Source organism: Ammospiza caudacuta, chromosome 34 (genome assembly GCF_027887145.1).
Source record: "Ammospiza caudacuta isolate bAmmCau1 chromosome 34, bAmmCau1.pri, whole genome shotgun sequence".
Lineage (NCBI taxonomy): Eukaryota > Metazoa > Chordata > Aves > Passeriformes > Passerellidae > Ammospiza > Ammospiza caudacuta.
The window spans coordinates 3,156,741-3,181,353 of NC_080626.1; the positions used below are offsets into that span (position 1 = coordinate 3,156,741).

At 53.2% G+C, this 24,613-nt stretch overlaps 1 protein-coding gene across 1 annotated transcript; it reads right to left on the bottom strand.

The window, feature by feature from the left end:
* Positions 1-13,397: 13,397 nt before the first annotated feature.
* Positions 13,398-24,524, bottom strand: KMT5C (lysine methyltransferase 5C). The gene is made up of 8 exons (XM_058822698.1): positions 24,423-24,524; positions 24,183-24,334; positions 23,140-23,302; positions 21,589-21,698; positions 19,964-20,127; positions 19,784-19,803; positions 18,610-18,743; positions 13,398-13,983 (listed from the first exon to the last, which is right to left on the bottom strand). Exons 1-8 carry the CDS (start codon positions 24,522-24,524, stop codon positions 13,398-13,400), a joined length of 1,431 nt encoding a protein of 476 aa, XP_058678681.1.
* Positions 24,525-24,613: the final 89 nt, after the last annotated feature.

Below are 24,613 nucleotides of genomic sequence, written 5' to 3' on the forward strand. Positions count from 1 at the left end.
TGGTCCCAGGGGGATTTTCAGGTGATTTTGGGGCAGGTTTTGGGGAGGTTTTGGGGGTCCCAGGGGTTTTTGGGGAGGTTTTGGGGGGGTCTCAGGGGAATTTGGGGCAATTTTGGGGGATTTTGAGAAGATTTGGGGTTTTTTGGGGGGCGTTTTTGGGGGTCCCAGGAGGATTTTGGGGGTCCCAGGTGAATTTGGGGGGGTCCCAGGGGGATTTGGGGCAGTTTTTGGGGGATTTTGGGGCAGTTTGGGGGATTTTGGGGCAATTTTGGGGCAGTTTGGGCTATTTAGGGGCAGTTTTGGGGGATTTTGGGGCAATTTTGGGGCATGTTTGGGGTATTTTGGGCTACTTTGGGGCAGTTTGGGGGGATTTTGGGCAGTTTTGGGGGAGTTTTGGTATTTTGGGGCAGTTTTGGGGGATTTTGGGGCAATTTTAGGGTATTTTGGGGCTTTGGGGTATTTAGGGGCAGTATTGGGGCAGTTTTGGGGCAGTTTGGGGGATTTTGGGGCAATTTTGGGAGATTTTGGGCTATTTAGGGGCAGTTTGGGGGAATTTGGGGCAGTTTTGGGGGATTTTTGGTAGTTTGGGGCAGTTTGGGGGGATTTAGGGGCAGTTTTGGGGGGTTTGGGGGCAGTTTTGGGGTATTTTGGGCTATTTAGGGGCAGTTTAGGGGCAGTTTGGGGGATTTTGGCGCAGTTTTGGGGCAGTTTGGGGGGATTTGGGGGCAGTTTTGGGGCAGTTTGGGGGGATTTTGGGCTATTTAGGGGCAGTTTTGGGGCAGTTTGGGGGGGTTTTGGGGGATTTTGGGCAGTTTGGGGGATTTTGGGGCAGTTTGGGCTATTTTGGGGCAGTTTAGGGGATTTTGGGGCAGTTTGGGGGGATTTTGGGGCAGTTTTGAGGGATTTTGGGGTCACTCACTCAATCTCCTCCTCGGGCTCCGACATGGCGCCGATTTTGGGGGGTCCTGGGGGGGTCGGGGGGGCTCAGTCCCCACCAAACCACCCCCAAAAAGCCCCAGAACCCCCCAAAAATCCACAAAAAACCCCAACAAAAAACCCAAAACCCCCCAAAATCCCCCCAAAATTCCAACCCCCCCCAAAATGCCCCCAAAATTACCAAATCCACCCAAAAAAACCACCCCAAACCCCCCCATTAAACCCCAAAATTCCCTTCAAATCTCCGAAAAAAAATCCCAGAACAGCCCAAAAATCCCAAAATACCCCCAAAAATCCAAATTCCCCCTGAAATCCCAAAATCCCACCCCCAAAAAACCCAAAATAACCCCAAATGCCTTTCAAACACCCCCCAAAAATCCCAAAAAACCCCAAATTCACCCCAAAAATCCCAAATTCACCCAAGAAACCCCAAATTCGCCCCAAAACCCCCCAAAAACCCCATGAAACCCCAAATTCTCCGAAAAACTCCCAAAGTTCCCTCAAGAAACCCCAAATTTACCCCAAAGTTCACCCCAAAACCCCCCAAAAACCCAAATTTCCCCCAAGAAACCCGAAATTCTCCCCAAAAATCCCAAAATTCCCTCAAGACACCCCAAATTCACCCCCAAAACCCCAAATTTCCCCCAAAACATCCCAAATTCACCCAAAAATACCCAAAATTCCCCCAAGAAACCCCAAATTCACCCCAAAAAATCCCAAAATTCCCACAAGAATCCCCAAATTCACCCCAAAATCCCAAAGTTCCCCCAAGAAACCCCAAATAAACCCAAAATTCGCCCCAAAACCCCCAAATTCCCCCAAAATTGCCCCAAAAACCCCCAAATTCACCCTAAAAATCCCAAAATTCCCTCGAGAAACCCCAAATTCACCCCTAAAATCGCCCCAAAACCCCCAAAACCCCAAAGTTCCCCCAAGAACCCCCAAATTCACCCCAAAATCCCAAATTCACCCAAATAACCCCAAAGTTCCCCCCAAAAAAACCCAAAACTCACCCTAAAACCCCCCCAAAACCCAAAATTTCCCCCAAGAATCCCCAAATTCACCCCAAAAACCCCAAATTTCCCCCAAAAAATCCCAAATTCACCCCAAAACCCCAAAATTCGCCCCAAAACCCCCCAAAAACCCAAAGTTCCCCCAAATTCACCCCAAAAATCCCCAAGTTCCCCCAAGAAACCCCAAATTCACCCCAAAACTCCCCAAATTCACCCCAAAAACCCCAAAGTTCACCCCAAAAACCCCAAATTTCCCCAAGAAACACCAAATTCACCCCAAAATCCCAAAATTCCCTCAAGAAACCCCAAATTCACCCCAAAGTTCACCCCAAAAACCCCAAAATTCACCCCAAAATCCCCAAAATTCCCCCAAAAACCCCCAAATTCACCCCAAAATCCCAAAATTCCCCCAATAACCCCCAAATTCACCCCAAAATTCGTCCCCAAACCCCCCAAAATCCCCCCAAATTCACCCCAAAAATTGCCCCAAAACCCCCCAAAAACCCAAAGTTCACCCCAAAAACCCAAAATTCACCCCAAAAACCCGAAAGTTGCCCCCAAAATTCGCCCCAAAATCCCCCCAAAACCCAAAGTTCACCCCAAAACCCCCCAAAATCCCAAAATTCACCCCAAAAACCCGAAAGTTCCCCCCAAAATTCGCCCCAAAATGACCCCAAAACCCAAAGTTCACCCCAAAACCCCCCAATTCACCCCCAAAATTCCCAAAGTTCCCCCCAAATTCACCCCAAAACCCCCCAAAATCCCAAAATTCACCCCAAAAACCCGAAAGTTCCCCCCAAAATTCGCCCCAAAATGACCCCAAAACCCAAAGTTCACCCCAAAACCCCCCAAAATCCCAAAATTCACCCCAAAAACCCCAAAGTTCCCCCCAAAATTCGCCCCAAAATCCCCCCAAAACCCAAAGTTCACCCCAAAACCCCCCAAAATCCCAAAATTCACCCCAAAAACCCGAAAGTTCCCCCCAAATTCACCCCAAAATCCCCCCAAAATCCCAAATTCACCCCAAAACCCCCCAAAATCCCAAAATTCACCCCAAAAACCCGAAAGTTCCCCCCAAATTCACCCCAAAACCCCCCAAAATCCCAAATTCACCCCAAAACCCCCCAATTCACCCCCAAAATTCCCAAAGTTCCCCCCAAATTCACCCCAAAACCCCCCAAAATCCCAAAATTCACCCCAAAAACCCGAAAGTTCCCCCCAAATTCACCCCAAAATCCCCCCAAAATCCCAAATTCACCCCAAAACCCCCCAAAATCCCAAAATTCACCCCAAAAACCCGAAAGTTCCCCCCAAATTCCGCCCCAAAACCCCCCCAAAATCCCAAATTCACCCCAAAACCCCCCAATTCACCCCCAAAATTCCCAAAGTTCCCCCCAAATTCACCCCAAAATCCCCCCAAAATCCCAAATTCACCCCAAAAAATCCCCAAATCCCCCCCAATCCCCTCCCCCCCCCCCGCGCGCCCCTCCCCCACCGCTCTCCTCTCGCGCTCCCTCTCCCGCCCCTCCCCCCCCCCCCCTTTGGGGCTCCCCCTTTATGCGGGGCCGCCCCTCCCCCCCCCGCCGTGACGTCACCGCCCATTGTTCCCCGATATGTCGCGACATCCGACACCGGCACGCGGGGTGGGGGAGGGGCCGGGACCCCCCCGGGGCCATTTTGGGTGAAAAGAACAAAAGGGGGGGTGGGGGGAGGGGCCGGAGGGTGACGTCACCGCGCGCCCCTCCCCCACCCCCGCACCTGTCGCGGGCGGGACCCCCCAAAAACGACAAAAGGGGGGGGGGAGGGGAGGGTGGGGGAGGGGAGGGGTCACCTTCACCCATCCCCCACCCCCCCAAACGCCGCGGCCGCTTTTGGGGCCAAACTGCCCAATTTTGGTAAAAAAAACGGGCCCGGAATGGCCCAGGTGGGGCCCAATTCCCTCGGGTCGGGGAAAAGCGGCCCCGAAATTGCTTTGGTTTGGTGTAAAACCCCCAACTTTCCGCGAATTTCGTACAAAATGCCCCAAAATTGCTTTGTTTGGGTATAAAATTCCCAAATTCCATTAATTTGGTACAAAGTGGCCCCAAAATTGCTTTGTTTTCGTATAAAATTCCCTAAATTCCATGAATTGGGTACAAAATGCCCAAAATTCCCTGAATTTGGTACAAAGGGGCCCCGAAATTGATTTGGTTTGGTGCAAAACCCCCAAATTCCATGAATTGGGTACAAAGTGCCCCAAATTCCATGAATTGGGTAGAAAATGCCCCAAAATTGATTTGGTTTGGTATAAAATGCCCCAAATTCCCTGAATTGGGTACAAAATGCCCCAAAATTGCTTTGTTTTGGTATAAAATCCCAAAATTCCCTGAATTGGGTACAAAATACCCAAAATTGCTTTGGTTTGGTATAAAAATCCCCAAAATTCCATGAATTGGGTACAAAATGCCCCAAATTCCACGAATTGGGTACAAAATGCCCCAAAATTGCTTTGTTTGGGTATAAAACCCCCAAATTCCATGAATTTGGTATAAAACCCCCAAAATTCCATGAATTGGGTACAAAATGTCCCAAAATTGCTTTGGTTTGGTATAAAATGCCCCAAATTCCCTGAATTGGGTACAAAATGCCCCAAATTCCATGAATTTGGTGCAAAATTCCCACAATTCCATGAATTGGGTACAAAATGCCCCAAAATTGCTTTGGTTTGGTATAAAATCCCAAAATTCCCTGAATTGGGTACAAAATGCCCCAAATTGCTTTGGTTTGGTATAAAAATCCCCAAAATTCCATGAATTGGGTACAAAATGCCCCAAAATTGCTTTGTTTGGGTATAAAACCCCCAAATTCCATGAATTGGGTATAAAACCCCCAAAATTCCATGAATTGGGCACAAAATGCCCCAAAATTGCTTTGGTTTGGTATAAAAATCCCCAAAATTCCATGAATTGGGTACAAAATGCCCCAAATTCCCTGAATTGGGTACAAAATGCCCCAAAATTGCTTTGTTTTGGTGCAAAACCCCCAAATTCCATGAATTTGGTATAAAACCCCCAAAATTCCATGAATTGGGTACAAAATGTCCCAAAATTGCTTTGGTTTGGTATAAAATCCCAAAATTCCCTGAATTGGGTACAAAATGCCCCAAATTGCTTTGGTTTGGTATAAAAATCCCCAAAATTCCATGAATTGGGTACAAAATGCCCCAAATTCCACGAATTGGGTACAAAATGCCCCAAAATTGCTTTGTTTGGGTATAAAACCCCCAAATTCCATGAATTGGGTACAAAATGCTCCAAATTCCCTGAATTTGGTACAAAGTGGCCCCAAAATTGCTTTGTTTTGGTATAAAAATCCCAAAATTCCGTGAATTTGGTACTAAATGCCCCAAATTCCATGAATTGGGTACAAAATGTCCCAAAATTGCTTTGGTTTGGTATAAAAATCCCCAAAATTCCATGAATTGGGTACAAAATGCCCCAAATTCCCTGAATTGGGTACAAAATGCCCCAAAATTGCTTTGTTTTGGTGCAAAACCCCCAAATTCCATGAATTTGGTATAAAACCCCCAAAATTCCATGAATTGGGTACAAAATGCCCCAAAATTGCTTTGGTTTGGTATAAAATCCCAAAATTCCCTGAATTGGGTACAAAATGCCCCAAATTGCTTTGGTTTGGTATAAAAATCCCCAAAATTCCATGAATTGGGTACAAAATGCCCCAAATTCCACGAATTGGGTACAAAATGCCCCAAAATTGCTTTGTTTGGGTATAAAACCCCCAAATTCCATGAATTTGGTATAAAACCCCCAAAATTCCATGAATTGGGTACAAAATGTCCCAAAATTGCTTTGGTTTGGTATAAAATGCCCCAAATTCCCTGAATTGGGTACAAAATGCCCCAAATTCCATGAATTTGGTGCAAAATTCCCACAATTCCATGAATTGGGTACAAAATGCCCCAAAATTGCTTTGTTTTGGTATAAAATCCCAAAATTCCCTGAATTGGGTACAAAATGCCCCAAATTGCTTTGGTTTGGTATAAAAATCCCCAAAATTCCATGAATTGGGTACAAAATGCCCCAAATTCCACGAATTGGGTACAAAATGCCCCAAATTCCACGAATTGGGTACAAAATGCCCCAAAATTGCTTTGTTTGGGTATAAAACCCCCAAATTCCATGAATTGGGTACAAAATGCCCCAAACTCCCTGAATTTGGTACAAAGTGGCCCCAAAATTGCTTTGTTTTGGTATAAAAATCCCAAAATTCCGTGAATTTGGTACTAAATGCCCCAAATTCCATGAATTGGGTACAAAATACCCAAAATTGCTTTGGTTTGGTATAAAAGTCCCAAAATTCCGTGAATTTGGTATAAAACCCCCAAAATTCCATGAATTGGGTGCAAAATGCCCCAAAATTGCTTTGGTTTAGGTATAAAACTCCCAAAATTCCGTGAATTGGGCACAAAATGCCCCAAATTCCCTGAATTGGGTACAAAATGCCCCAAAATTGCTTTGTTTGGGTATAAAATCCCAAAATTCCCTGAATTGGGTACAAAATACCCAAAATTGCTTTGGTTTGGTATAAAAACCCCCAAATTCCATGAATTGGGTACAAAACCCCCAATTCCTTTTGGGTCAAAATTCCTTAATTCAGTACAAAACCACCAAATTCCCTTTTGAGTTCAAATTCCCTTAATTTGGTAAAAATCCCCAAATTCCCTTAATTTGGCACAAAAAAACCCCAAATCTCTCTTGGGTCCAAATTCCTTTATTTTGGTACAAAACCCCCAAATTCCCTTAAATTGGTACAAAACCCCCAAATTCCCTTAGTTTGGTACAAAAACCCCAAATCCCTTTTGAGTTCAAATTCCCTTAATTTGGTAAAAATCTCCAAATTCCTTTTGGGTCCAAATTCCCTTAATTTGGTACAAAACCCCCAAATTCCCTTTTGAGTTCAAATTCCCTTAATTCGGTACAAACAACCCCAAATCTCTTTTGGGTCCAAATTCCTTTATTTTGGTACAAAACCCCCAAATTCCCTTAGTTTGGTACAAAAAAACCCCAAATTCCCTTTTGGGTCCAAATTCTCTTAATTTGGTACAAAACCCCCAAATCCCTTTCAGTTCAAATTCCCTTAACTTGGTACAAAAACCCCCAAATTCCCTTAATTTGGTAAAAATCCCCAAATTCCCTTAATTTGGTACAAAAAAAACCCAAATTCCCTTATGGGTCCAAATTCCCTTTATTTGGTACAAATTCCTTAATTCGGTACAAAAAACCCCAAATCCCTCTTGGGTCCAAATTCCCTTAGTTTGGTAAAAAACCCCCAAATTCCCTTTTGGGTCCAAATTCCCTTAATTCGGTACAAATTCCCTTAATTTTGTACAAAACCCCAAATTCCCTTAATTTTGTACAAAACCCCAAATTCTCTTAATTTGGTACAAAACCCCCAAATCCCTTTCAGTTCAAATTCCCTTAATTCGGTACAAAAACCCCCAAATCTCTTTTGGGTGCAAATTCCTTAATTTGGTACAAAACCCCCAATTCCTTTTGGGTCCAAATTCCCTTAATTTGGTAAAAAACCCCCAAATTCCCGTAATTTGGTACAAAAAACCCCCAAATTCCCTTAATTTGGTAAAAATCCCCAAATTCCCTCAGTTTAGTACAAAACCCCAAATCTCTTTTGAGTTCAAATTCCCTTAATTTGGTAAAAATCCCCAAATTCCCTTAATTTGGTACAAAAAAAACCCAAATTCCCTTATGGGTCCAAATTCCCTTAATTTGGTACAAATTCCTTAATTCGGTACAAAAAACCCCAAATCCCTCTTGGGTCCAAATTCCCTTAGTTTGGTAAAAAACCCCCAAATTCCCTTTCAGTTCAAATTCCCTTAATTCGGTACAAAAACCCCCAAATCTCTTTTGGGTCCAAATTCCTTTATTTTGGTACAAAACCCCCAAATTCCCTGAATTTGGTACAAAACCCCAAATTCCCTTAGTTTGGTACAAAAAACCCCAAATCCCTTCTGGGTCCAAATTATCTTAATTTGGTACAAAACCCCCAAATCCCTTTCAGTTCAAATTCCCTTAATTCGGTACAAAAACCCCCAAATCTCTTTTGGGTCCAAATTCCTTTATTTTCGTACAAAACCCCCAAATTCCCCTCCCCCACCCCAAACAGCACCAGGGACCCCCCCAGCCCCCACCCCAAAATTGGCACCGGGGAGGGGGAGGGGCTCAGACCCAAAAAACGGAGATTTAACCCCAAAATTTGGGTCTAACCCCCCAAAATTCATATCCGGACCCCAAAAATAGGGAGTTTAACCCCAAAATTCAAATCCAGACCCCAAAAATGGGGGATTGAACCCCAAAATTCATATCCAGACACTAAAAATGGGGATTTTAACCCCAAAATTCAAATCCAGACGCCAAAAAATGGGGGGTTTAAGCCCAAAATTCATATCCAGACACTAAAAATGGGGGGTTTAACCCCAAAATTTGGGTCTAACCCCCCAAAATTCATATCCAGACCCTAAAAATGGGGAGTTTAACCCCAAAATTCATATCCAGACCCCAAAAATGGGGAGTTTAACCCCAAAATTCAAATCCAGACGCCAAAAAATGGGGGGTTTAACCCCAAAATTCAAATCCAGACACTAAAAATGGGGAGTTTAACCCCAAAATTTGGGTCTAACCCCCCAAAATTCATATCCGGACCCCAAAAATAGGGAGTTTAACCCCAAAATTCAAATCCAGACCCCAAAAATGGGGGGTTTAACCCCAAAATTCATATCAAGACACTAAAAATGGGGATTTTAACCCCAAAATTTGGGTCTAACCCCCCCCAAATTCATATCCAGACCCTAAAAACGGGGGGTTTAACCCCAAAATTCATATCCAGACAAAAAAATGGGGGGTTTAACCCCAAAATTCATATCCAGACCCCAAAAATAGAAAGTTTAACCCCTAAATTCATATCCAGACACCAAAACTGGGGGGTTTAACCCCAAAATTCGGGTCCAAACCCCAAAAATGGAGGGTTTAACCCCAAAATTCGGGTCCAGACCCCAAAAATGGGGGGTTTAACCCCAAAATTCGTATCCAGACACCAAACTCAGGGATCTGAGCCCCAAAATTCGGGTCCAGACCCCAAAATTGGGGTCCAGAACCCAAAACTTGGGGTTAAACCCCCAAAAATCGGGTTTAACCCCCCAAAATCCAGCTCTAATCCCCCAAAATCCGGGTTTAACCCCCAAAATCCGGGTTTGAGCCCCCAAAATCCAGCTCTAATCCCCCAAAACTGGGGTCTAACCCCAAAAATCCAGATTTAAGCCCCCCCAAATTCAGCTCTAACGCCCCAAAATCCAGGTCCAGACCCCCCAAATTCAGCTGTAAACCCCAAAATCCGGGTTTAACCCCCCAAAATCCGGGTTTAACCCCCCAAAATCCGGGTTTAACCCCCAAAATCCAGCTCTAATCCCCCAAAATCCAGCTCTAATCCCCCAAAACTGGGGTCTAACCCCAAAAATCCAGATTTAAGCCCCCCCAAATTCAGCTCTAACGCCCCAAAATCCAGGTCCAGACCCCCCAAATTCAGCTGTAAACCCCAAAATCCGGGTTTAACCCCCAAAATCCAGGTCCAGATGCCAAAATCCGGGTTTAATCCCCCAAAATCCGGGTTTAATTCCCCAAAATCCGGGTTTAATCCCCCAAAATCCGGGTTTAATTCCCCAAAATCCAGCTCTAATCCCCCAAAATCCAGCTCTAATCCCCCAAAACTGGGGTCCAACCCCAAAAATCCAGATTTAAGCCCCCCCAAATTCAGCTCTAACGCCCCAAAATCCAGGTCCAGATGCCAAAATCCGGGTTTAACCCCCCAAAATCCGGGTTTGAGCCCCCAAAATCCGGGTTTAATCCCCCAAAATCCGGGTTTAATCCCCCAAAATCCAGCTCTAATCCCCCAAAATCCAGCTCTAATCCCCCAAAACTGGGGTCTAACCCCAAAGATCCAGATTTAAGCCCCCCCAAATTCAGCTCTAACGCCCCAAAATCCAGGTCCAGACCCCCCAAATTCAGCTGTAAACCCCAAAATCCGGGTTTAAACCTTCCAAAATCCGGCTTTAACCCCTCAAAATCTGTGTTTAACCCCAAAAATCCGGGTTTACGCCCCCAAAATCCGGATTTTACTCCCCAAAATCCAGATTTTACCCCCAAAATCCAGGTCCAGACCCCCAAAATCCAGCTCTAATCCCCCAAAATCTGGGTTTAACCCCCAAAATCTGGGTCTAACCCCCCCAAAATCCGGGTTTAACCCCTCAAAATCTGTGTTTAACCCCAAAAATCCGGGTTTACGCCCCCAAAATCCGGGTTTAATCCCCCAAAATCCAGCTCTAATCCCCCAAAATCCGGGTTTAAATCCCCAAAATCCGGGTTTAAATCCCAAAATCTGGGTTTGAGCCCCCAAAATCCAGCTCTAATCCCCCAAAATCCGGGTTAAACCCCCAAAATCCGGGTTTAACCCCCCAAAATCCGGGTTTAACCCCCCAAAATCCGGGTTTAATCCCCCAAAATCAGGGTTTAATCCCCCAAAATCCAGCTCTAATCCCCCAAAATCCGGGTTTAATCCCCCAAAATCCAGCTCTAATACCCCAAAACTGGGGTCCAACCCCAAAAATCCAGATTTAAGCCCCCCCAAATTCAGCTCTAACGCCCCAAAATCCAGGTCCAGATGCCAAAATCCGGGTTTAACCCCCCAAAATCCGGGTTTGAGCCCCCAAAATCCGGGTTTAATCCCCCAAAATCCGGGTTTAATCCCCCAAAATCCAGCTCTAATCCCCCAAAATCCAGCTCTAATCCCCCAAAACTGGGGTCTAACCCCAAAGATCCAGATTTAAGCCCCCCCAAATTCAGCTCTAACGCCCCAAAATCCAGGTCCAGACCCCCCAAATTCAGCTGTAAACCCCAAAATCCGGGTTTAAACCTTCCAAAATCCGGGTTTAACCCCTCAAAATCTGTGTTTAACCCCAAAAATCCGGGTTTACGCCCCCAAAATCCGGATTTTACTCCCCAAAATCCAGATTTTACCCCCAAAATCCAGGTCCAGACCCCCAAAATCCAGCTCTAATCCCCCAAAATCTGGGTTTAACCCCCAAAATCTGGGTCTAACCCCCCCAAAATCCGGGTTTAACCCCTCAAAATCTGTGTTTAACCCCAAAAATCCGGGTTTACGCCCCCAAAATCCGGGTTTAATCCCCCAAAATCCAGCTCTAATCCCCCAAAATCCGGGTTTAAATCCCCAAAATCCGGGTTTAAATCCCAAAATCTGGGTTTGAGCCCCCAAAATCCAGCTCTAATCCCCCAAAATCCGGGTTAAACCCCCAAAATCCGGGTTAAACCCCCCAAAATCCGGGTTTAACCCCCCAAAATCCGGGTTTAATCCCCCAAAATCCGGGTTTAATTCCCCAAAATCCAGCTCTAATCCCCCAAAATCCGGGTTTAATCCCCCAAAATCCAGCTCTAATCCCCCAAAACTGGGGTCCAACCCCAAAAATCCAGATTTAAGCCCCCCCAAATTCAGCTCTAACGCCCCAAAATCCAGGTCCAGATGCCAAAATCCGGGTTTAACCCCCCAAAATCCAGGTCTAACCCCCCCAAAATCCGGATTTTACCTCCAAAATTCAGCTGTAACCCCTCAAAATCTGCATTTAACCCCCAAAATCCGGTTTAAATCTCCAAAATCCGGGTTTAACCCCCAAAATCCGGGTTTGAATCCCCAAAATCCGGGTTTGAGCCCCCAAAATCCGGGTTTAACCCCTCAAAATCTGTGTTTAACCCCAAAAATCCGGGTTTAACCCCCCAAAATCCGGGTTTAATCCCCCAAAATCCAGCTCTAATCCCCCAAAACTGGGGTCCAACCCCAAAAATCCAGATTTAAGCCCCCCCAAATTCAGCTCTAACGCCCCAAAATCCAGGTCCAGATGCCAAAATCCGGGTTTAACCCCCCAAAATCCGGGTTTAACCCCCCAAAATCCGGGTTTAACCCCCCAAAATCCGGGTTTGAGCCCCCAAAATCCAGCTGTAACCCCTCAAAATCCGCATTTAACCCCCAAAATCCGGGTCTAACCCCCCAAAATGCAGCCCCTTCCCCAAACCGGGGGGGCTCCCCCTCCCCAAATCCATCCCTGCCCCCTCCCCAAATCTCCCCTCCCCCCCACGGAGGGATCTGGCCCCTCAAAACCCCCCAAATTCCCCCCAAAAAAACCCCAAAATTTGGGGTCCTTATGGCTCGATGGGGGTGGGGGGCGGCAGCAGTTCCGGGCCCCCCCAAAATCCCCCGAAAACCCCCCCAAATTTGGGGTGGCCAGCCCCCCCAAACCCCTCCAAAATCCCCCCCAAAAACCCCCAAATTTGGGGCGCTCCCAGCTTGGGGGGCAGCGCCATCTCCAAAAAACCCAAAAAACCCAAAATCCCCCAAAAAACCCCCAAAAAACCCAAAATCCCCCCAAATTTGGGGCGCTCACAGTTGGGATGCAGCACCATTTCCAGACCCCAAAAATCCCCCCCAAAAAACCCAAATCCCCCCAAATTTGGGGCGCTCACAGTTGGGGGGCAGCGCCATTTCCACACCCCCAAAAATCCCAAAATCCCCCCAAATTTGGGTCACTCACAGTTGGGGGACAGCGCCATTTCCACACCCCCAAAAATCCCCCCAAAAAACCCAAAATCCCCCCAAATTTGGGGCGCTCACAGTTGGGATGCAGCACCATTTCCAGACCCCCAAAAAAACCCAAAATCTCCCCAAATTTGGGGCGCTCACAGTTGGGGGGCAGCGCCATTTCCACACCCCCAAAATCCCCCCAGAATCCCCCCAGAAGCCCCCAGACCCCCCAAATTTGGGGCGCTCACGGCTCGCTGTGGTTGAGGTGCAGCACCATCTCCAGCCCCCCCAGAATCCCCCCAAAATCCCCCAGACCCCCCAAATTTGGGGGGCTCACAGCTTGGGGGGGAGCACCATTTCCAGACCCCCCAAAATCCCCCCAAAATCCCCCAGACCCCTCAGATTTGGGGCGCTCACAGTTGGGGTCCAGCACCATCTCCAGCCCCCCAGAATCCCCCCAAAATCCCCCAGACCCCCCAAATTTGGGGCGCTCACAGTTGGGGTCCAGCACCATTTCCAGACCCCCCAAAATCCCCCCAGAAGCCCCCAGACCCCTCAGATTTGGGGCGCAGCACCATCTCCAGACCCCCCAGAATCCCCCCAGAAGCCCCCAGACCCCTCAGATTTGGGGCGCTCCCAGCTCGGGGTCCAGCACCATCTCCAGCCCCCCAGAATCCCCCCAAAATCCCCCAGACCCCCCAAATTTGGGGCGCTCACAGTTGGGGTCCAGCACCATCTCCAGCCCCCCCAGAATCCCCCCGGAATCCCCCAGACCCCCCAGATTTGGGGCGCTCACGGCTCGGTGCGGTCGGGGGGCAGCGCCATGTGCAGCCCCCCGAGCCCGCCCAGGACCCCCCAGATGCCCCCCAAATCCCCCCAGAGCGAGCCGGCTTTGGGGGCGCCGCCGCGCAGGCGCACGTGCGCGTACAGCGCCAGTTTTGGGTCTGGGGGCGCCGCGGGGCGCTCGGGGGCGCGCTCGGGGGTCGCCGCGGCGCCGCCGCGCATGCGCACCACGGGCACCCCCGAGCGCAGCCGGCAGCGCGGCCCGCAGGACACGCAGTCGTGAAGGGACACGCGCGGCTCCCGCCCGGGGAGGGGGCGCCCCGAATTGGGGAGGGGGCGCCCCGAATTGGGGTCGCGCCCCGAATTGAGGAGGGGGCGCCCCGGTGTGGGGAGGGGGCGCCGCCGCCGCTGCCGGTTCCGGTTCCGCCGTTTTTGGGCAGGCGCCGCCCCGTTGTGGCCCGGCCCCGCCCCTCGGCGCATGCGCACGTCGGTCTCGCGCAGCTCGTATTTCGGGGGGGGGTCCCGAGGGGGGGGAGGGGAGGGGGCGGGGTTGCCCCTCCCCCCCCCGCGGGCCCGGAACGCGCCCTGGCCGAGCCTGGGGGGAGGGGAGGGGGGTCAGGGACCCCAGACCCAAATTGGGGACCCCAGACCCAAACTGGGGGGGAGGGCAGGGGGGTCAGGGACCCCAGACCCAAATTGGGGGGGAGGGCAGGGGGGTCAGGGAGCCCAGACCCAAATTGGGGAGAGGGGAAGGGGGTCAGGGACCCCAGACCCAAATTGGGGGACAGAGGAGGGGGGTCAGGGACCCCAGACCCAAATTGGGGGGGAGGGAGGGGGGTCAGGGACCCCAGACCCAAATTGGGGAGAGGGGAAGGGGGTCAGGGACCCCAGACCCAAATTGGGGACCCCAGACCCAAATTGGGGGGGGGGGGAGGGGGGTCAGGGACCCCAGACCCAAATTGGGGAGAGGGGAAGGGGGTCAGGGACCCCAGACCCAAATTGGGGACCCCAGACCCAAATTGGGGGACAGAGGAGGGGGGTCAGGGACCCCAGACCCAAATTGGGGGGGAGGGGAGGGGGGTCAGGGACCCCAGACCCAAATTGGGGGAGAGGGAGGGGGGTCAGGGACCCCAGACCCAAATTGGGGACCCCAGACCCAAATTGGGGGGCAGAGGAGGGGGGTCAGGGACCCCAGACCCAAATTGGGGGGCAGAGGAGGGGGGTCAGGGACCCCAGACCCAAATTGGGGGAGAGGGCAGGGGGGTCAGGGACCCCAGACCCAAATTGGGGACCCCAGACCCAAATTGGGGGCAGAGGAGGGGGGTCAGGGACCCCAGACCCAAATTGGGGAGAGGGGAAGGGGGTCAGGGACCCCAGACCCAAATTGGGGGGGAGGGAGGGGGGTCAGGGACCCCAGACCCAAATTGGGGAGAGGGGAGGGGGGTCAGGGACCCCAGACCCAAATTGGGGAGAGGGGAAGGGGGTCAGGGACCCCAGACCCAAATTGGGGACCCCAGACCCAAATTGGGGGGGAGGGGAGGGGGGTCAGGGACCCCAGACCCAAATTGGGGAGAGGGGAGGGGGGTCAGGGACCCCAGACCCAAATTGGGGACCCCAGACCCAAATTGGGGGGGGAGGGGAGGGGGGTCAGGGACCCCAGACCCAAATTGGGGGGGAGGGGAGGGGGGTCAGGGACCCCAGACCCAAATTGGGGAGAGGGGAGGGGGGTCAGGGACCCCAGACCCAAATTGGGGACCCCAGACCCAAATTGGGGGCAGAGGAGGGGGGTCAGGGACCCCAGACCCAAACTGGGGAGAGGGGAAGGGGGTCAGGGACCCCAGACCCAAATTGGGGGGGAGGGAGGGGGGTCAGGGACCCCAGACCCAAATTGGGGAGAGGGGAGGGGGGTCAGGGACCCCAGACCCAAATTGGGGACCCCAGACCCAAATTGGGGGGGAGGGGAGGGGGGTCAGGGACCCCAGACCCAAATTGGGGGGCAGAGGAGGGGGGTCAGGGACCCCAGACCCAAATTGGGGACCCCAGACCCAAATTGGGGGGCAGAGGAGGGGGGTCAGGGACCCCAGACCCAAATTGGGGGGCAGAGGAGGGGGGTCAGGGACCCCAGACCCAAATTGGGGGAGAGGGCAGGGGGGTCAGGGACCCCAGACCCAAATTGGGGACCCCAGACCCAAATTGGGGGACAGAGGAGGGGGGTCAGGGACCCCAGACCCAAATTGGGGTGTCCAGACCCAAATTAAGGGGGAGGGGGGTTAGGGACCCCAAACCCAAATTGGGGACCCCAGACCCAAACTGGGCAGTCCCACCCCTGAATTCGGGAGCCTCACCCTGGAAGTGGGGACCCCAGACCCAAATTTGGGGGGAGGAAACAGCAATTAGGGACCCCAGACCCAAACTGGGGAGTTCCAACCGGGAATTAGGGACCCCCACCCAAAATTTAGGGGGTCCCCCTCAGGATTTTGGGGTTTTTGGGGTCGGGATTTTTTGGGGTTCCCCCTCAGGATTTTGGGGTTTTTGGGGTCAGGTTTTTTTGGAGTCCCCCTCAGGATTTTGGTGTTTTTGGGGTCAGGTATTTTTGGAGTCCCCCTGAGGATTTTGGGGGTTTTGGGGTCAGGTATTTGGTGTCCTTGTCAGGGATTTGGGGGCTCCCACTCAGGATTTTGGGGTTTTTGGGGTCAGGATTTTTTGGAGTCCCCCTCAGGATTTTGGGGTTTTTGGGGTCAGGTTTTTTTGGAGTCCCCCTCAGGATTTTGGGGTTTTTGGGGTCAGGTTTTTTTGGAGTCCCCCTCAGGATTTTGGGGTTTTTGGGGTCAGGATTTTTTGGAGTCCCCCTCAGGATTTTGGGGTTTTTGGGGTCAGGATTTTTTGGGGTTCCCCTCAGGATTTTGGTGTTTTTGGGGGTCGGGTTTTTTTGGAGTCCCCCTCAGGATTTTGGGGTTTTTGGGGTCAGGTATTTGGTGTCCTTGTCAGAGATTTGGGGGCTCCCACTCAGGATTTTGGGGTTTTTGGGGTCAGGATTTTTTGGGGTTCCCTCTCAGGATTTTGGGGTTTTTGGGGTCAGGATTTTGGTGTCCCTGTCAGGGATTCGGGGTCCCTCTCAGGATTTTGGGGTTTTTGGGGTCAGGATTTTTTGGAGTCCCCCTCAGGATTTTGGGGTTTTTGGGGTCAGGTATTTGGTGTCCTTGTCAGAGATTTGGGGGCTCCCACTCAGGATTTTGGGGTTTTTGGGGTCAGGATTTTTTGGGGTTCCCTCTCAGGATTTTGGGGTTTTTGGGGTCAGGATTTTGGTGTCCCTGTCAGGGATTCGGGGTCCCTCTCAGGATTTTGGGGTTTTTGGGGTCAGGATTTTTTGGGGTTCCCCTCAGGATTTTGGGGTTTTTGGGGTCAGGTTTTTTTGGGGTTCCCTCTCAGGATTTTGGGGTTTTTGGGGTCAGGATTTTGGTGTCCCTGTCAGGGATTCGGGGGCTCCCACTCAGGATTTTGGGGTTTTTGGGGTCAGGATTTTTTTGTGTCCCCCTCAGGATTTTGGGGTTTTTGGGGTCAGGTTTTTTTGGAGTCCCCCTCAGGATTTTGGTGGTTTTGGGGTCAGGTATTTTTGGAGTCCCCCTCAGGATTTTGGGGTTTTTGGGGTCAGGTATTTGGTGTCCTTGTCAGGGATTTGGGGGTCCCCCTCAGGATTTTGGGGTTTTTGGGGTCGGGTTTTTTTGGGGTTCCCCCTGAGGATTTTGGGGTTTTTGGGGTCAGGATTTTTTTGTGTCCCCCTCAGGATTTTGGGGTTTTTGGGGTCAGGTATTTTTGGAGTCCCCCTGAGGATTTTGGGGTTTTTGGGGTCAGGTATTTGGTGTCCTTGTCAGAGATTTGGGGGCTCCCACTCAGGATTTTGGGGTTTTTGGGGTCAGGATTTTTGGAGTCCCCCTCAGGATTTTGGGGTTTTTGGGGTCAGGATTTTTTTGTGTCCCCCTCAGGATTTTGGGGTTTTTGGGGTCAGGTTTTTTTGGAGTCCCCCTCAGGATTTTGGGGTTTTTGGGGTCAGGTATTTGGTGTCCTTGTCAGGGATTTGGGGGCTCCCACTCAGGATTTTGGGGTTTTTGGGGTCAGGATTTTTTGGGGTTCCCTCTCAGGATTTTGGGGTTTTTGGGGTCAGGATTTTGGTGTCCCTGTCAGGGATTCGGGGTCCCTCTCAGGATTTTGGGGTTTTTGGGGTCAGGATTTTTTGGAGTCCCCCTCAGGATTTTGGGGTTTTTGGGGTCAGGATTTTTTTGTGTCCCCCTCAGGATTTTGGGGTTTTTGGGGTCAGGTTTTTTTGGAGTCCCCCTCAGGATTTTGGTGGTTTTGGGGTCAGGTATTTTTGGAGTCCCCCTGAGGATTTTGGGGTTTTTGGGGTCAGGTATTTGGTGTCCTTGTCAGGGATTTGGGGGCTCCCACTCAGGATTTTGGGGTTTTTGGGGTCAGGATTTTGGTGTCCCCCTCAGGATTTTGGGGTTTTTGGGGTCAGGATTTTGGTGTCCCTGTCAGGGATTCGGGGTCCCACTCAGGATTTTGGGGGTTTTGGGGGTCGGGTTTTTTTGGAGTCCCCCTCAGGATTTTGGGGTTTTTGGGTTCGGGTTTTTTTGGAGTCCCCCTCATGATTTTGGGGTTTTTGGGGTCAGGTTTTTGGTGTCCCTGTCAGGAATTCGGGAGTCCCCCTGAGGATTTTGGGGTTTTTGGGGTCAGGTTTTTTTGGGTTCCCCCTCAGGATTTTGGGGTTTTTGGGGTCAGGTTTTTTTGGAGTCCCCCTCAGGATTTTGGGGTTTTTGGGGTCAAGTTTTTTTGGAGTCCACCTCAGAATTTTGGGGTTTTTGGGGTCAGGTTTTTGGGGTCAGGTTTTCTTGGTGTCCCACTCAGGATTTTGGGGTTTTTGGCGTCAGGATTTTGGTGTCCCTGTCAGGGATTTGGGGGTCCCCCTCAGGATTTTGGGGTTTTTGGGGTCGGGTTTTTGGGGTCAGGTTTTCTTGGTGTCCCCCTCAGGATTTTGGGGTTTTTGGGGTCAGGTATTTTTGGTGTCCCCCTCAGGATTCTGGGGTTTTTGGGGTCAGAATTTTGGTGTCCCTATCAGGGATTCTGGGGTCCCACTCAGGTTTTTGGGGTTTTTGGGGTCGGGTTTTTTTGGAGTCCCCCTGAGGATTCTGGGGATTTTGGTGTCCCCCTCAGGATTTTGGGGTACCTCTCGCAGGTGCGGCACTCGCAGCCGCGGTTGCCCTCGCCGAAGAAGCCGTCGCCATAGAAACAGGTGATTTCTGCCCGGGGGGGGATGTCCTGCAGCGCCTGCACCCGCGCCCCGCCCGGCGCCGACACCAGCTGCGCCCGAAATGGGAGAGACGTGGTGACACCAAAAATGGGGATCCCAAAAATGAGATATCCCCGAAAATGGGGAACCAAAAATGGGAGAGAATCCCTGAAAATGGGACCTCAAAACCGGGAGAGAATCCTGAAAATGGGACCTCAAAAACGGGAGAGAATCCCGAAAATGGGACCCCAAAAGTGACAGAGAGCCTCGAAAATGGGATCCCAGAAATGGCAGAGAGCCCCAAAAACAGGAGAGAAACAGTGAGACCAAAAATGGGACCCAAAAACGGGAGAGAGACCTTCCCCCCTCACATTTTCTTTTTCCCCTCACGTTTCCTGCCCTTTTCCCCTCATGTTTCCCCCCATTTTCCCCTCACATTTCCCACACTTTTCCCCTCATGTTTCTCTCCATTTTCCCCTGACATTCCTCTATTTTCCCTTCACATTTCTCCCCCTTTTCCCCTCACGTTTTCCCACCCTTTTCCCCTCTTCATGTTCCTCTCTCTTTTCCCCTCACATTTCCTTCCATTTTCCCCTCACATTTCTCTCCATTCTCCCCTCATATTTCTCCAAATTTTCCCTCACACGTCCTGCCATTTTTCTCCTCATGTTTCTCTCCCTTTTCCCCCTCACATTTCTCTCCATGTTCCCTTCACATTTCTCTCCATTTTCCCCTCACGTTTTCCCGCCCTTTTCTCCCCTCACATTTGCCCCCATATTCCCCTCACATTTCCCACCCTTTTCCCATCACGTTTCTCTCAATTTTCCTCTCACATTTCCCCCCATATTCCCCTCACATTTCCCACCCTTTTCCCGTCACATTTCTCTCCATTTTCCCCTCACATTTCCCCCCATTTTCCCTCACATTTCTCTTCATTTTCCCCTCACATTTTCCCGCCTTTTTTTCCCCTCACGTTTTCCCGCCCTTTTCTCCCCTCACGTTTTCCCGCCCTTTTCTCCCCTCACACTCCCCACGCCAAACCCCACCCCAAACCCAACCATTCTCACCCCAAACCCACAAAAAAACCCCAAAATCCCCTCTTTAAACTCACCCTGCAGTTGGGCCGACAATCTGAGGACAAAGCAGCACCATCAGCAGCCACTCAAGGCCCCACCACGCCCAGGTGAGCCCTGAGGGCGCTCGGGGGCCTTGCGCGGCAGGGAGGGGGGGAAGCTGCAGGACAGATTTTTTTGTGTTTTATCCGGACTTTGGGGCAGTTTTGGGCTCCCACCGTGGTTGATGAAGGCAGCAGGCCCCAGCCAGAGCTGGGTTTTCCTGCGGCGGGTGGAGTACATGAGGCTGAAGTCGTTGTCGCCCGCCCGCAGCAGCGCCCGGTCCGAGCCCCGCAGCTCCACGCTGCAGCCGCCCAGCAGCTCCAGCGTCTCGTGCTTCTGCCTGTGCAGCGAAAAACAGGGAAAATAACACATTTTAGGGGATTTTCTAAAATATAGAGAGGTTTGGGAGATTTATTAAAGGTAAATTCTAGAGATAGCAGGGCTGCGGAGTTAGGCCCCGCAGCTCCACGCTGCAGCCGCCCCAGCAGCTCCAGCGTCTCGTGCTTCTGCCTGTACAGCGAAAAACAGGGAAAATAACACATTTTAGGGGATTTTCTAAAATATAGAGAGATTTGGGAGATTTATTAAAGGTAAATTCTAGAGATAGCAGGGCTGCGGAGTTAGGCCCCGCAGCTCCACGCTGCAGCCGCCCCAGCAGCTCCAGCGTCTCATGATTCTGCCTACACTGAAAAATGGGAAAAAGAGCATATTTTGGGGAAAAATTTAAAAGTTAGATTGCTTTAGGAAAGTTGTAAAAGGTGGGTTTAAAGCTCACAGAAATAAGGTTAAGCCCTGCAGCTCCACGCTGTAGCCCCCCAGCAGCTCCAGCATCTTGTGCTTCTGCCCGCACACCCAAAAACGGGGAAAAAACCCCAAATTTTGTGGAGATTTTTAAAATTTAGAGGGTTTTGGGAAGTTTAAAAGGTGGGTTTTAGAGATAACAGAAATATAGAGTTAAGTAGCGGTTATAAGATTTGTTACTGCAAAAATTATGTAAGAATTAAAGCATTAAGAATAAGCAAAGCAATGGCTTGCATATTAACGTCTGTTTAAATTAATTAAGATTTCAGGGCAGTTTTTGGGGTTCCAGGGCAGTTTTTGGGGTGTATTTTGGGGTTTTTGGGCTCACCACGTGCGGGTGGACACCACCCTGGTGCCGTTGGTGTGCCGGCTGTAGCGGGTGCAGTGTTTTTGGGGGGATTTGGGGGTTTTTGGGTATTTTATGGTATTTTACAGATTTCAGGGCAGTTTTTGGGGTTCCAGGGCAGTTTTTGGGGTGTATTTTGGGGTTTTTGGGCTCACCACGTGCGGGTTGACACCACCGTGGCACCGTTGGTGTGCCGGCTGTAGCGGGTGCAGCGCTTTTGGGGGGATTTGGGGGTTTTTGGGTATTTTATGGTGTTTCACAGATTTCAGGGCAGTTTTTGGGGTGTATTTTGGGGATTTTGGGCTCACCACGTGCGGGTGGACACCACCCTGGTGCCGTTGGTGTCCCGGCTGTAGCGGGTGCAGTGTTTTTGGGGGGATTTGGGGGTTTTTGGGTATTTTATGGTATTTTACAGATTTCAGGGCAGTTTTTGGGGTTCCAGGGCAGTTTTTGGGGTGTATTTTGGGGATTTTGGGCTCACCACGTGCGGGTGGACACCACCCTGGTGCCGTTGGTGTCCCGGCTGTAGCGGGTGCAGCGCTTTTGGGGGGATTTGGGGGTTTTTGGGTATTTTATGGTGTTTCACAGATTTCAGGGCAGTTTTTGGGGTTCCAGGGCAGTTTTTGGGGTGTATTTTGGGGTTTTTGGGCTCACCACGTGCGGGTTGACACCACCCTGGCGCCGTTGGTGTCCCGGCTGTAGCGGGTGCAGCGCTGGATGCTGAAGCCGCTCTCGGGCAGGAGCGTCCGCAGGTACCGGAACACCTGGGGAGGGTCGGGGGGGAACCAGGGGGGCTCGGGACCCCCACTGAGCCCCCAAATCCCTCCCTGTGCCCCACTGACCCCTGAGAGCCCCCCATAGGGACCCCCAAACTCACCCAGAGCCCCCCAAACCCCTCCAGGGACCCCCAACGAGCCCCCCAGACCCCCCTATACCCCCATAGGGATCCCCAGATCCCCCCAGGACCCCCTATAGGGACCCCTAAAGACCCCGGAGACCCCCGAGAACCACCCAGGACTCCCCCCAGACCCCCAATAAGGAACCCCCCAGTGCATCCCCCACCCCCAAAGCCCCCCAGGGACCCCCCAAACACCTCCAGGGACCCCCCAAAGCCCCCCAGGACTCCCCAAATGCCCCCAGGGACCTCCCAAACCCCCTCCAGGGACCCCCAAAGACCCCCCAGACTCTCCATAGGGATCCCCAAATCCCTCCTGACTCCCCCAACCCCCTGCAGGGACCCCCAAACCCCCCTATACTCCCCATAGGGACCCTCAAAGCCCCCCAGGACCCCCCAAACCCCCCCCCAGGGACCCCCAAAGAGCCACTCAGACCCCCCTACATCTCCCATAGGGTCCCCTAAACCCCTCAAGGACCCCCCAAACCCCCCCCCAGGGACCCCCAGATTCTCCCAGGACCCCCCAAACCCCCCTACAGACCCCATAGGGACCCCCCAAATGCCCCCCAGGACCCCCCAAACCCCCCCCAGGGACCCCCAGATTCTCCCAGGACCCCCCAAACCCCCCTACAGACCCCATAGGGACCCTCAAAGCCCCCCAGGACCCCCCCAAACCCCCCCCAGGACCCCCCAAACCCCCCTACAGACCCCATAGGGACCCCCCAAATGCCCCCCAGGACCCCCCAAACCCCCCCCAGGGACCCCCAAAGAGCCACTCAGACCCCCCTACACCTCCCATAGGGACCCTCAAAGCCCCCCAGGACCCCCCAAACCCCCCCCAGGGACCCCCAGATTCTCCCAGGACCCCCCAAACCCCCCCCAGGGACCCCCAAAGACCCCCCAGACTCTCCATAGGGACCCCCAAATCCCTCCTGACTCCCCCAACCCCCTGCAGGGACCCCCAAACCCCCCTATACTCCCCATAGGGACCCTCAAAGCCCCCCAGGGACCCCCCAACCCCCCCAAAGAGCCACTCAGACCCCCCTACATCTCCCATAGGGACCCTCAAAGCCCCCCAGGACCCCCCAAACCCCCCCCCAGGGACCCCCAGATTCTCCCAGGACCCCCCAAACCCCCCTATGCTCCCCATAGGGACCCTCAATGCCCCCCAGGACCCCCCAAACCCCCCCCAGGGACCCCCAAATGCCCCCCAGGACCCCCGAAGTGCCCCCCAGGACCCCCCGAACCCCGCTACAGACCCCACATGGACCCCCCAAACCCCCCCCCGGACCCCCGTTTGCCCCCCGTACGTGGATTTTGAGCGCTGCCCGCTGCGCCGGGCGCCGCTGGCGGAAGAACGCGGGGGCCCAGGCCCCGCTCAGCGTCCGCCAGGCGGCCTCGAGGTCCCGCCGCTGCCGGAACGCCGCGATGGCCGCGCGGAGCTGCGCCCGCCGCCGCAGCGCCGGTAACGGGCTGGCAACGGGAAACGGGGGAGTCGGGAACGGGAACGGGACACAGGGAACGGGACAGAGCCGGAACGCCGCGATGGCCGCGCGGAGCTGCGCCCGCCACCGCAGCGCCGGTAACGGGCTGGCAACGGGAAACGGGGGAGTCGGGAACGGGAACGGGACAGAGCCGGGACAGCCGCGATGGCCGCGCGGAGCTGCGCCCGCCGCCGCAGCGCCGGTAACGGGCTGGCAACGGGGAGAATCGGTAATGGGAAAGCGGGAACCGGGAACGGGACAGGGACGGGGAGAGACTCGGTACCGGGACAGGACAGCGGGAACGGGACTGGAGAACGGGAACCGGGAAAGCATCGGGACCTCCGGGATGGGAACAGTGAGACGGGGAGAGACTCGGTACCGGAACGGGGACACCGGGAACCGGGACCGGGAGAGACTCGAGACCGGGACAGGGACAGCGGGAACGGGAGACTCGGTACCGGAACGGGGACACCCGGAACCGGGACCGGGAGAGACTGGGTACCGGGATGGGGACGCCGGAACAGGGACAGCGCACACCGGGACTGGGACTCCACACACCGGGACGGGGATCCCGCACACCGGGACTGGGACTCCATACACCGGGACGGGGATCCCGCACACCGGGACTGGGATCCCGCACACCGGGACGGGGATCCCGCACACCGGGACGGGGATCCCGCACACCGGGACTGGGACCCCGCTCCCCGGGCACCCCCGGAGGCGACACCCCCGGCAGAGGGAACCCTCCCCACCCCCGCACCGCCCCGTTCTGCCCCTCCGGGCGCTCCCCGCCACGTCCCGCTGCCCCCTCAGAAGCGCGGCTCTCCCCCCGGTGTCCCCGGTGTCCCGTCCCGGTGTCCCGGGCTCACCTGACGCCCATTTTGTGCGTCCGGAATCCGAGCACCGAGTCCAGCACGAGGCTCGTGGCCAGGTCATCGTTCTCGCACAGCTCCCGCGCCGTCACCGCCGTCGCCCGTGCCCGCATGGGCTGCGGCTGCCGCCGCCGCCGCCTCCGCCGCGCCTGCAGCACCGGGAGCGTCACCGGGAGCTGCCGCGGGGCGGGACCCCGAGCACGGGGCGAGCCCCGGGAGCCCCGTCCCGGCCGTTACCGCAGCGCCGCGGCCGCGGGACCGGCCGGGGCCGCCGCCGGTACCGGGCCCGGAGCGGCCCCGGCGCCGCCGCCCGCCCGCTCCCGCCGCCCGCTCCGCCATCCCCATTGGCCGCCCGCCTCCCGCGCCGCCGCTGCGATTGGCTGCCCGCGGGGAGTCCCGCCCCCTCCGTGAGGCGCTCTGCGAAATGA